This window comes from Physeter macrocephalus, chromosome 20, assembly GCF_002837175.3.
Source record: "Physeter macrocephalus isolate SW-GA chromosome 20, ASM283717v5, whole genome shotgun sequence".
Taxonomy (NCBI): domain Eukaryota; kingdom Metazoa; phylum Chordata; class Mammalia; order Artiodactyla; family Physeteridae; genus Physeter; species Physeter macrocephalus.
The window spans coordinates 15,980,910-15,994,622 of record NC_041233.1 but is presented as its reverse complement, the minus strand read 5'-3'; the positions used below and the strand labels follow the sequence as shown (position 1 = coordinate 15,994,622).

Genomic DNA, 13,713 nt, shown 5'->3' with positions numbered 1-13,713 from the left:
AATTTTAACAAATGTCTTAAAACTAGGCTGAATAATAAGTACTATTCTTCTGTTTTTATATTCCTTTAATTTTCTTAATAATATTATAGCACATGCAAAGTTGTGTTTCACTTTTATGATAGAATAGTAACGCATAGAAGCTATATTTGCATTATACAAGAAAAAGTGTTTACAGAAACTTTCATGTATTTTCTTTGCAGAGAATTGGAGAGGAAAGCTTTTATTGAACCATTGCGTTCTGTTGCATCCACATCAGCCAAAAATGACCTGGATCTAAATAGGTCACAGACGGGAAAAGATGGTCACTTGCATAGGCATTTTGTGGATCCTGTATTGAATCAATTACAGAGACCACCCCAGGAGACTGGAGAGAGATTAAACAAATATAAGGAGGAACACCGTCGAATTCTTCAAGAAAGTATTGACGTTGCTCCCTTTACAACTAAAATCAAGGGGCTTGAGGGTGAGAGAGAGAATTATTCCAGAGTAGCATCATCATCTTCTAGCCCTAAAAGTCATGTCATCAAACAAGACAAAGATGTAGAATGTTCAGTATCAGATCTTTATAAGATGAAGCATTCAGTGCCTCAGAGTTTGCCTCAAAGTAACTATTTCACTACATTGTCTAATAGTGTAGTCAATGAACCACCAAGGTCATACCCCTCCAAAGAGGTTTCAAATATTTACACTGAAAAACAGAGTAATACCCTTGGAGCAGCAGCAGCTAATCCGCAGACTCTGACTTCATTTATATCATCTCTTTCAAAGCCTCCACCTTTGATTAAACACCAACCGGAAAGTGAAGTAAACTTAGTAGGCAAGATACCAGAACATCTTCCCCATCAAATTGCTGCTCACTCAGTAACAACTTTCAGAAATGACTGTAGGAGTCCTACTCATTTGACAGTTTCTTCTACAAATACACTCCGGAGTATGCCTGCTTTACATAGAGCACCCGTATTTCACCCACCAATCCATCATAGCCTGGAGAGAAAGGAAAGCAGCTATAGTAGCCTTTCCCCTCCAACATTAACTCCAGTGTTGCCCGTAAATGCTGGTGGGAAGGTTCAAGAATCACAAAAGCCTCCAACTCTGATTCCTGAGCCTAAAGACACTCAGGCAAATTTTAAGAGTTCTTCTGAACAGAGTTTGACAGAAATGTGGAAATCTAATAATAACCTCAGCAAAGAGAAAGCTGAATGGCATGTGGAGAAAAGCAGCGGAAAGTCACAGGCTGCTATGGCATCTGTCATTGTACGTCCACCTTCTAGTACAAAACTTGATAGCATGCCAGCAATGCAGTTAGCTTCCAAAGATCGAGTTAGTGAAAGATCTTCAATTGGGGCAAATCAAACAGATTGCCTTAAATCAGCAGAAGCTGGAGAGAGTGGAAGAATCATTCTGCCAAGTGTGAATTCAGACAGTGCTCACATAAAATCCGAAAAAAACTTTCAGGCTGTCTCACAGGGCAGTGTTCCCAGTTCAGTCATGTCTGCTGTAAATACAATGTGTAATACCAAAACGGATATATTCACATCTGCTGCCACTACCACCAGTGTTTCCAGCTGGGGTGGTTCAGAAATAATTTACTCTTTATCAAATACCATTTTGGCCTCTAAATCTTTAGAATGTACCTCTTCGAAAAGTGTCAGTCATTCAGTGGCTCAGACACTAGAATGCAGGGTCAGCACGACAGCTCCAGTTACACCAGCCAGTAGTAAGACAGGAAGTGCTGTTCAATCCAGCTCTGGGTTCTCAGGCACAACTGATTTTATCCATTTAAAAAAGCACAAGGCAGCACTGGCTGCAGCTCAGTATAAAAGTAGTAATGTCAGTGAGACTGAGCCTAATGCTGTGAAAAATCAGACATCTTCAGCCTCCCCTCTCTTGGATAGCACTGTAGTCTGTAGTACAATTAACAAAGCAAACTCTGTAGGAAATGGGCAAGCATCCCAGACGAGTCAACCAAACTACCATACTAAACTGAAAAAGGCCTGGCTTACAAGACATTCAGAAGAAGATAAAAATACTAATAAAATGGAAAATTCAGGGAATTCTGTATCAGAAATTATTAAGCCATGTTCTGTCAATTTAATAGCCTCTACATCGAATGATCTGCAAAATAGTGTAGATAGTAAGATCATAGTTGATAAATTTGTAAAAGATGATAAAGTCAATAGGAGAAAAGCCAAACGAACTTATGAATCTGGCTCTGAAAGTGGAGATTCAGATGAAAGTGAAAGCAAATCAGAGCAAAGGACTAAAAGGCAACCTAAGCCAACTTACAAAAAGAAGCAAAATGATCTTCAGAAGAGAAAAGGTGAAATAGAAGAAGATTTAAAACCCAATGGGGTTCTCAGCAGGAGTGCCAAAGAAAAAAGTAAATTGAAGTTGCAGAGCAACAATAATAGTGGTAAGTAAATTAATTACTTTTTTATCTCAAGTAAAATGGGCTGTAAGTTCTTGCAGTAATGGTGGTGTTCTCTAAAAATTAGAGAGCTTAAAGGCATCTTTGACTTCATTTGTATGCACTGGTGTAATGTATGTGCTCATTGACTTCATTTCTACATTCTTCATTTCTACAAGTACCCTATAAGAGGAAATCAGGGAAGACCTATCAATATTTCTCCATTTTCAAGAGACTTGTAGAAATATGTTTTTACATAGCACTCAGGTTGGCAAAAACCCAGTGTGTAATTTAGTAGTTATTCAGAATTTTGACCATTTCTAAAAATTGTCAAAAGGCAGTTATAGCTATACACTAAAAGTGGATTTCTAATACAGGCATACGTTGTTTTATTGTGCTTTCCAGATATATTGTCTTTTTTTTTTTTTTTTTTTTTAAGCAAATTGAAGGTTGTGGCAACCTTGTGTCAGGAAAGTCTGTCGGCACCATTTTTCCAACAGCATTTGCTCACTTCGTGCCTCTGTCATATTTTGGTAATTCAGACTTTTCCATCGTTACTGTATAGTATGTGTTTCAGTGATCTGTAATCAGTGGCCTTTGATGTTACTATTGAAAAAAGATTACAACTCACTGAAGGCTGAGATGTTGGTTAGCCTTTTTCAGCAATAAACTATTTTTAAATTAAAGTTCATGCATAGTTTTTTAGACATAATGCTGTTGCACACTTAATAGACTGCGTTATAGTGTAAACCTAACTTTTATGTGAACTGGGAAACAAGAAAATTTGTGTACTTTATGGTGGTGGTCTGAAACTGAACCCAAACTATCTCCAAGGTATGCCTGTATTAGGTAGGTATTTACCTATAACAAGATAATAGTTGAAAAAGAATTCCTATTCACAAAAACTTGCTTTAAGTTCCACTTTTAGAAGAGAACTACTTCAAAGTAGTGTGGATGTAGCCCATATCTCACCCTTTGTCATCTGGAGAAAAATTGAAAACTTAAAAAAAAGAAGAAAACAATGAAATTACCTTCTATTTAACTAATAATGCTACTCATTCAAGCAGTCCTTAACAGTGGGTAAAAGTTAAATAAAAATGGGACTGGTGCTTTTGTTTGTTCATTTCTATATTCAAGAAGAACTTCCATAATAAGTAAAAGTTTCAAAACTGATGATATTTATATTTCATTTGTGGCTACAACAGGGCAGAATAAGTGATACTTGCCAGTAATATTCACTATAAAGTATTTCTGTATGTTTTTACTCTAGAAGTAGTTTTTCTCAGTTTGCTTATTTTTTTTTAGGTACGTTGCACAAGGCAGAAAGCAGTTAATAGTTTCACTATATCCATGTATTCATCCACATACAATATATGAAATGTCTGTGACAATGTGGACATTCAAGAAGTACTGTAACCAGCATTTGGATGCTTGAAGGCTCTTATTTGGGCCTTTTTACTGAATGAGGTTTTTTCCACATGCCTGTGTGGAAACCAGAGGCAAAGTGAAGGAGAGAAAAACAGGAGGATGGAATCGTAGAAAAGGACAGTCAGAAAGTGAAAGAACAAAGGAAAACAATCTCAACTAGAGACAGGCTGACAGACTGAAATGCAAACATAGTAAGAAGAAAGAAAGAGAGGGAGATTGACAACGAAGGATACAGGATACGTGCCATTTATTTGAGTGTTGGATTGCATACTGTGTTGTAATGTGTTCTGCTTACTTCCCCAGTGAATTCAAGAAGCTTAGTGTGGTCAATAATTGTTTCTCTTTTGTTTCACAAAACATTTCTTTTGGTGTCGAGTATTCAAATACTGGAGTTAAACTTAACAGAAAACAGAAATAGGACTCTTCCAGCTTTTAACACTTAGAATATTCTTGAGAAGTTAAATTTATAAAATTAACTCTTAATGAAGTACATATTCTGTTTTCATTTTGAGACTGTGTATGTACACGTTCCCAAGTAAGTTTTAAGACAAAGACTGGAATCAGCACCTCCCCCTCCAAGTTGTAATGCTTAGTCAAATCTCCCCTACATAGTAAATAACATTTAGCATCAGACAGGCTATTTTAAGTCCCATTTATTCCCAAGTCCAAAGTAATATTAAGTGACTATTAAATGCCATCTGTTAATTATGGGCAGAGTTGACTTGCTTTTGTTCTGGGCTATCTAGAAAAGTTCTCTAAATTGGGAGTTCATAAATTCTAAACCTGAGTGGATTATCTCCCTCATGGATTAAATATGATCTTTATCCTTTTAATGTTCATTGGGGTTGTCATCAGTCATAGTCAGTCGAAAAGAGTTAAGTCTGCACTTAGAGAATGTAATATGATTGCATAGACTATTATACATGTATAATTAATACACAAATACGCATATCATAGTTTTTAGTACATTCTAAAGCCAAGTACAATAGAATTTGCTTTATCTGCTGTTTTAGAAAATCTTCATATCTGCTGCCTTTTGTTACTGATAATTAAAAGTTGGATGCTTTTCCGCAACTAATTTTTTTACATCATTTTATGTACTGAAATTTCCCATCAGATTTAAATGTAAGTCCTGTGACACACAAAATCAGCGGTTTAACTGTTAGCAGAGTTCATTTCTATATCTCAAAAAATATTTTTATGGTGAAGGCATATCAGAGGTTAAAGGTTAGCATGTATTTTTCTCTTATTTTCTTCCTCAGTTTTCTGTTGCTAGAGCAGCTGCTTTGAGGATTTACTGATAGAGAACTAAGGTTGAAAATGTTCTTCTGGTATAAAGGAAGAAGAAATATCCATTGAGTTAGGTATTTTTTGTTGACTAAGTGTCTAAATCTCAAACTTTTAGATTTTAGATGTTACCAATAAATTACATACATAGAATTGAAAAATGGAGTTTTATTTATTGTACAAATAATATTACAGTAAAGTTCATAAAAGGAGTTAGGCATAGTCATGTTTGGCCTAGTCTAGAAGCAAAAAATATAATATCTAAAACAGTCTACATGACCTGGACCTTCATATCTTTATAATTCATTCATTTTTTTAAAAAGGTCTAAGTGTCCATTTCATGTCACAGAACTGAGAGTTGCTTTGAAATGCCTGGTTCTTTCTTTATAATACTATTTAAATTGTTCATAATAGTATGGTTATCCATACTCTTTGAACTGTTCCATTGCTTGGAATGTAAAAGCATATTGGTTAATGGTCGTTTTCTAGTCTAAATAGAAAGATTTCATTTAGTTTATTCTAGTGTAATAAATTAAAAAGTAAATAAATGATTGGAAATAATATAACAAAGATTTATCAGCAGTGTACTACTGTTCATTCTGACTTCAAGAAGCTCTGAATTTTTTTATACAGTCCATAGGAGAAATCTGTCTTATACACAATGGAGGAAATAACAAGCGTTTTACACAAGCCTTCTGGAAACATTTTTATTCCATAAGTGGTATGTGTACCCACATACGTGTTTCTCTAGTGGATTAAGCCAAATGGCTCCTTGCCCTAAATTAGAGAAAGAAGAGGGGAGAACATGTAATTGTAAAAGAACCAGGCAGCAGTCATAGAAGTGCTTAATAACTGGAGCCTATTTCAAATGGGCCACCCTGGAATTTAAACACAGCACTTCCTATGTTAAGATGTATGTGATCTTGCTGTAATTGTACTACGTATGCTATCAACAGGTAAGTTAATAGTGAGAGCTCAGAACAAGACTTCTGCTGTATCTTATGCAAGAATTATATAATCTCAGGAGAACTCTTGAACTGCCTCTGATCCGCAAAATGGGTATGATTAGTAAACACAAGGGTAGGAAATTCAATATATTCATTCAACATGATAGAAATAACAAACTATGTAAATCTCAGGTCTGGCATATAGCTACATAAATATGGGCAGTATAAGTACACTGATAGGTGTCAACAAATACTTGCTTGTCCCAACGTGCTTTTAAGTGAATATATTTTTTAAAATTGAATAGGCTACATTTAACTTATATACAATATAATGTTTTGAGTTCTTGCTGCTCTATAGATGACTAATTACTTGAGCCCGTGTTATTACAACAGTTAAGTTCAAGTTAATGAACGTGATGGAGCAATGATGCAAAAGTATAGTAAATAAATTAATTTTTTTCCTGCAAGTATTAAATTATATAGTGCGTTTGAGTTTTGTTTTTCTTTAGACTTCTCTGATTCCTTTTTTCTTTATACCATCAATAAAGACAGGCAGGTTAATATTGGCTTTTTTCTTTTACATCCTTCAAACCCTTTGATTTTTCTAAAAGATACTACTTCTATCAAACATTGATACCAAATGAAGGGCATTATAATAAGGGAGAGATATTAGGAGAAAAATCTTAGCTCCTCTTCCCACAAATACAGTGTGATAAAATCGAAATTTGTCTTGATCCGCATTTACCTTTGGAGAATCAGATTAAGTATTTCAAAACTATAAATATATTGAAACTAGCCTGTAGTTTCTGGAAGTATTAACTTTTGGTCTTTAGGTCCTTCCTGTGCATCTTAAAAGAGCCTCCTCCTACATATAACAAATTTCTGTGTAGAAGAGTTGCATTTTTATCTATAGATTTACATAGAAAATGAATGATTATCATGTTTGCTACTATACAAATATGAATATTGAGTATGTGAAGATTTCAGTCAGCTGGAAAATTTACTTACGTCTGCATTTCCATTATACTGACATTAAGAGTTTATTTGGTTAGTAGAATAGTAAATAGAAATGCTGCTGTGGACTTTTTAGTTATTAATGAGTACCTTGAACTATAATATCTCTTTTCTACAATCTTAATATATGATCACAGTTGTATAATTGACTTGAACTGGGTTTTTTTTTTTGCCTTTATTCTCAGTGATCTTTAATTAATTTGAATATTATCTCAAGGAGTTTACCTTTCTAAAAAGTTATAATCTTGCTAATACTTTCCTACTGCTTTTACAGCTGGCATCCCTCGTTCAGTATTAAAAGACTGGCGTAAAGTCAAGAAGCTGAAGCAAACTGGGGAATCCTTTTTACAGGATGACTCCTGCTGTGAGATAGGGCCTAATTTGCAAAAGTGCCGAGAATGTAGACTTATTCGGAGTAAGAAGGGGGAAGAACCAACTCACTCACCAGTGTTTTGTAGATTTTACTACTTTAGACGGTAAGTTGAAAATAGGTAATTGGAAAATATGGTAATAGGATGTTGGAAATTGTACTGTCATTCTGAGGGTCTTTTGGAGGTGGGAATGAGGCTTTGAGCCTCTGTGTTTCTGAAGCATTATAAAAAGCATTATAAAAAGACACTAAACTTTTTGTGTGCCAAATTTAACAATAGTTAACTGTTAGACTAAATTCGTATTCACACTGCTACTTGTTTTCATACGACCTTTCTCTTCTGAGAGATTTATTATTCCTTAGTGAGAAAATGTTAATATTTTTTCTAAATTATAGGAAACAGCAGTTTAAGTATTTTTTTATTTATATAAAACAATGTCACATTTATATCTGTGCATTAGCCACAATAAAAGTCTATAAATCTAGGTAAACAATCTAGGCATTAAGCTAAAGTCATTATGTTACATTACAGATACCCATACTTCGGGTTTGGTTTTGTTTTTTTAAATTTATTTATTTTTGGCTGCATTGGGTTTTGGTTGCTGTGTGCCGGCCTTCTCTAGTTGTGGTGAGCAGGGGTTACTCTTCATTGCAGTGTGCGGGCTTCTCATTGCGGTGGCTTCTCTTATTGCAGAGCACAGGCTCTAGGCATGCGGGCTTACGTAGTTGCGGCTCGCAGGCTCTAGAGCACAGGCTCAGTAGTTGTGGCGTACAGGCTTAGTTGCTCCGCAGCACGTGGGATCTTCCCGGACCAGGGCTCAAACCTGTGTCCCCTGCATTGGCAGGTGGATTCTTAACCACTGCGCCACCAGGGAAGCCCATTTTGGGGGTTTTTTATTTTAATTTTTATTGGAGTATAGATACCCATACTTTTGTTAAACATATGTAGCTATAAAAATATGAGTTATAAAATGACAAGAAGGATTTGTTAGTAGCACGTCACATTTCACAGGTTTTGTGGTAAATATAAAAACAACTTAATAGTTGTTATGGGCTTCTCCGGTGGCACAGTGGTTAAGAATCCACCTGCCAATGCAGGGGACACGGGTTTGAGCCCTTGTCCGGGAAGATCCCACATGCCGCGGAGCAACTAAGCCCGTGTGCCACAACTACTGAGCCTGCGCTCTACAGCCTACGAGCCACAACTGCGGAGCCCGTGCTCCACAACAAGAGAAGCCACCGCAATGAGAAGCCCGCACACCACAACGAAGAGTAGCCCCCGCTCACCACAACTAGAGAAAGCCCGCACGCAGCAACGAAGACCCAACACTGCCAAAAATAAATAAATAAAATAAATAAATTTTTTTAAAGTTATTAACTTATATACTACTGTAATATTAATATTACTAAATAATATTTTAATACTAAAAATTTATAGACTTATAAGAGTTTAAAGAATAGCTGGGTAGCCCAGCCAGTAGAAACTAGTTAGTTTCTCAGATTCTAGAATCAGCCATTCCTGGATTTTGGTTCCAGCTCTGTCCTTAGTTCCTGTGTGACTTTATTAACTGTAGTAGGACTACAGCTAAGCCTGTCTCATCTACATCATATGAATGATAGTGGTACCTAACTCACAGAGATTTCATGACGATGAAATTAGAATAAAGTACACAGAGCTCTTAGCATAGTACCAAGCATGTATGGAATGCACCTATGATGTTGCCTGCAATTATTTTCCTAATCATCATCATCTTCTTCCTAAGAAGTTACAAGGCACTTTGCTGTGGCAAATAAATGTACTATGCTGGTGGCCCAGTAGAGACCCCAAAAATATGTATTGGCAGAAACAGAGCATTTCTTCTTTACTTCATGGTTTTTCTAGCCAACAATCCCCAAAGAACAGACAACTTCAAAGAATAGTTATAGAAGGTAGTGCACATGGAAGTACAGAAAAGGTGGAAAAGGAATCAGAAGGAAAGTAGGTTTGACGAGATAAGAAAACCTTTGGAAAAGTTTTAAGGAAGGAAAGGTAGACATAACACAAAGCTGAAATAAGATGATGGGTTGTCATGAAAGGAGAAAGGTTTTTTTTTAAGAAAAAGAAGGAAAGGTAATAAAGGTATAGGAAGAAGTGGTAAAAGGAATGTTGTTGGTATTGTCCATTTGAAAAATACAGGCTGATTTGTAATGTACTTCTGATAGCCCCTCTTTGAGAGTAAAGAGAGTAAGTTCAAAGACAGTTGAGAAATAACCGTCAGCCTGTAGGAGAATGGCAATTTTGCCTTCCATTTACCTTAAACTTCTCTGAATTGAGTGGTTACATAAATTGGATATCAGAAGTAAGAGAAGGAAGTAAGCGCAGTAATTGAGTTCCTAATATACTATTAAGAATTTCAGTTTTGTTCCTCCAAATCATGTTAATGAAGTGTCATTTTAATTGGTGAAGAAAATGGGTTTTTTTTGTTTTTTATTTATTTTTGGCTGCATTGGGTCTTCGTTGCTACGCGCAGGCTTTCTCTAGTTGCGGCGCGAGTGGGGGCTACTCCTTGTTGCGGTGTGCAGGCTTCTCATTGCAGTGGCTTCTCTTGTCACGGAGCACAGGCTCTAAGCACGCAGGCTTCAGTGCTCCGCGGCGTGTGGGATCTTCCTGGACCAGGGCTTGAACCAGTGTCTCCTGCATTGGCATGCAGATTCTTAACCACTGCGCCACCAGGGAAGCCCAAGAAAATGTATTTTTTAATTTAGCATTTTTTTTTTTTTTTTTAAATCTCAGTGAGTCTTAAGGTAATTTACGATATTTTCAGCTTTAGAGGGTGCTGGCTTAGATTATGTATAAAATAACTGCATTGCTTAAGGCAGCATTCGGCAAACATTTTAACTTATTTCCTCATGAAACACTTGGACAGTTTTCATTTGACTGGAGTTAAATAGTTAAGTATAAGTGATAGGTAAAATCTTATTTCTTGAAATAACCTAAAATTGGTGCCACTGCATTGCCATTTATGTAGCACTGTAGGAGTCAAAAGTTGGTTAAATTTTATTAATAAAGTTTGTATATATAAAGAACCACTCTATTCTCATGTTTTTTAATTGTAAATTTATATATTTATAATGTAGTATAAAAATTAAATTAATTATACATTTACAACTTTTAAAACCTGGACTTGTGTCTTGTTGTCTAATGCTTTTATGTTTTAATGTTTCAGATTGTCTTTTAGTAAAAATGGAGTGGTTAGAATAGATGGCTTCTCTTCTCCTGACCAATATGATGATGAAGCTATGAGTCTATGGACACATGAAAATTATGAAGATGATGAAGTAGACATAGAAACTTCAAAATACATCTTGGATATAATAGGTGATAAGTTCTGTCAGTTAGTAACATCTGAAAAAACAGCTTTGTCCTGGGTGAAAAAGGATGGTAAGGAAGTTAAATACTTAGAACATGCAACTATACACATTTTATTTTAAGAATTTATCTTTGGAATATGTTTTATCTGTGGGAGAAGTCCTTAATCTTACCTAGGCTTGTTTACTTTTAATTTTGATAATGACACTTTTATGTGCAAATGTACCTATATGTAATTAAGGTAACATATTTTCCAACTGAGGTTGAATTGAATGGATTAGCAATTTGTGAAATTACAATAGCATTTTGGTATTTCTGCCATTATGACATAACTGAGCACGATAAAGACACTTTGGATGTGAAATTGGGAAACTTCAGCATCTGCCATATAAAGACATAATCCATCCCAATTATTTAAGCTTTTTATCTCGTGTGATTCATCACAGTCTTTGGAGTTAGATAGACTTACATTTGTATCTCAACTTTATTCCTTGTTTAACTGTATGAAATGGGAATGATAACTACATCATAGGTTTGTTTTTAAAGCAGTTATATTTACTAAGTAAAGCACCTAACATACTAGGTGCTCAAAATGTTAGCTTTTTTTCCCTCCCATCCCTTAAGTCAGTAGTTCGTCCCCCAGGGGACATTTTGCAATAACTCAAGACATTTTTGGTTGCATAACTGAAAGGTGTTGGGGGTATAGAGAATTAGCATCTGTAGGTGGAGCCCCAGATGCCACTGCGCAAGGTAGCCGCCCACAAAAGAGAACTATTCATCCAAATATCAAGGGCGCCAGGATTGAGAAACCCTCCATTAGATGTAAGTCTTCTGAAGAGAATTACTAGTTACATCAAGAAATCTGCTATTGATGGTTAATTAATAAATCCTTCAAAGTTTTTGGTTTGCCTTTAAATTTTTGTTTTTGTGCATTTCAGTGAAAATTGTATGGAAAAGAGCATGTTTGCCTTTAAATTTTTATTTCCCTGTATTTCAGCCAAAATTGCCTGGAAAAGAGCAGTGAGAGGAGTCCGGGAGATGTGTGATGCGTGTGAAGCAACATTGTTTAACATTCATTGGGTTTGTCAGAAATGTGGATTTGTGGTCTGCTTAGATTGTTACAAGGCAAAGGAAAGGAAGAGTTCTAGAGGTTAGTTATAACTTCATATAAATTGAAATTGTTTTTTAGGACCATTCATCTGGAAAATTAGATGAATTAGATGAGTTTTTTCCCTGCCTTCCTTAATTATGAATATATTACATTAAGGAAGTTTTATGAAGCTTATGTTTAAAAAAGGAGTTAACCACAGTTTATTAAAATAGCCAGATTTTCTACAATAAAACTGCATCTACATCTTTTTAGCCTGATTAGTAGATCTATTCTCTCATTTCAATCAGATTAATGCAGCCCAAATTTAGGTTAGGCTTTGCTGCTTTCAGATTCCACTGTGTCACAGCCTGAAGTGTCTTATAGAACCTGTTTATTATACAGTCAAGCACATAAGTCACAATTGCATACTTACTAGGGTGAATTGATTTCTCTAAAAATTGGTCCATAAACTTTAAATCCAAATGTTCAAGAATATGCTACCACTAGCACCATTTATCCCCTAGTTAGAAAATGAAGAAGTCTTTATTATATATGAAAACAGCCTTTGAAATGATTATTTCTAATTTCTAGAGAAGTAAAATGGCACAAAACAGTGTTCTGCATGTTAATACATTTGGAAGATAATAGTTTAAAAAGAAGGTAACTAATTGTACCTTTTGTCATGGTACAAGTGTTTTAGAAAAAGTTCCATCAAAGGCAGTTAAGGAAGTAGCTACTTAAATACTGGTAACCTGAAGGTTTTGGGGGTAAAGTGTTAATGAGAGGATTCAAACTGTGGAAGTATTAGAAGTAAAATCATGTTTAGTGATAGACTATTTATCCAGTATCTAAAAGCAGTAAATGTCATTTTCATTCCAGGCAGCTCTTTTTCAAAGTAGTATGTCAGATAGATGAACCATGATTTAGCCATCAGTATCTTTTCCACTGATAGGATTACTAAAACCTGGCCCTTTCTAACCCTTTTTCTTTTACACCCAGCGTTTACCAAAGAGACTTGAGCAAGTGGGAGAGCATCTACAGCTAGTTGTTTCTGTGATATGCAAAAGATACATGAGTAAAATGTAAAACCATAATAAGGAATGCATTTTAGGCAGTTAAATATCTTCAAAACCCTAAAAATCTATTTGGGTATTTTTGGTTGATAGAAGAACTAGCTGCAGTGTTATAAAACTTCATTCCTTTTTACTGGTTCCATGTTACTTTAATTTTCCCTTTGCCAAATTAAAAAGAAATTAATTTTAATGTATTATACTTTGTTATATTGTATGCATATATAAGCATGACTTTTTTTAAAACAAGATAGGGTATGCATAATAAACCTAATAGTTGTATTGCTGTCGGTTATCATAGTACTATTAATTTTTAAAGTATAGTCTGTCAGTCACCATATTGTTTTTTTAAGTATAACTATATGCCTTGAGTTGTATTCTGTGTTATATATATATATATATATATTCTTATTTCACTGATAAATATTGTAATAAGCTCACATTGAGTAGGTTATAGCTTTATATAGTGGTAACTAAACCTAGTGTCTAAAATATAACTAGTTAGAGAACATTTACAAGTTACTATGTAGGTTTTGTAGGGAAAGTCAGAATGCTTTTAAAGAAAACCAGTTTTAGGCTAGATTTGAATTTTATTTCCTCTGAAACTTTTCATGAAATAGTTTTAGATTTTTTTTTTTTTTTTTTTTTTTTTTTTTTTGCGGTACGCGGGCCTGCGGAGCACAGACTCCGGACGCGCAGGCTCAGCGGCCATGGCTTACGGGCCCAGTCGCTCCGCGGCAGGTGGGGTCCT

General features: G+C 35.2%; 1 protein-coding gene across 11 annotated transcripts in view; it reads left to right on the top strand.

Moving 5' to 3' along the window:
- JMJD1C (jumonji domain containing 1C) overlaps positions 1 to 13,713 on the top strand; it is a 316,570-nt gene that overhangs the window by 275,877 nt on the left and 26,980 nt on the right. For 10 of the 11 annotated variants that reach the window (XR_003677767.2, XM_055081403.1, XM_028482034.2 and 7 more), the window contains 4 exons: positions 201 to 2,413; positions 7,358 to 7,559; positions 10,660 to 10,874; positions 11,800 to 11,952. Coding sequence is in view for 10 of the 11 variants with exons in the window: in XM_055081403.1 (XP_054937378.1) it covers positions 201 to 2,413; positions 7,358 to 7,559; positions 10,660 to 10,874; positions 11,800 to 11,952 (2,783 nt within the window). In the remaining variant the exon portion in view is untranslated. The remainder of the gene's footprint in view (positions 1 to 200; positions 2,414 to 7,357; positions 7,560 to 10,659; positions 10,875 to 11,799; positions 11,953 to 13,713) is intronic. The other variant, XM_024115698.3, reaches the window with a different exon arrangement.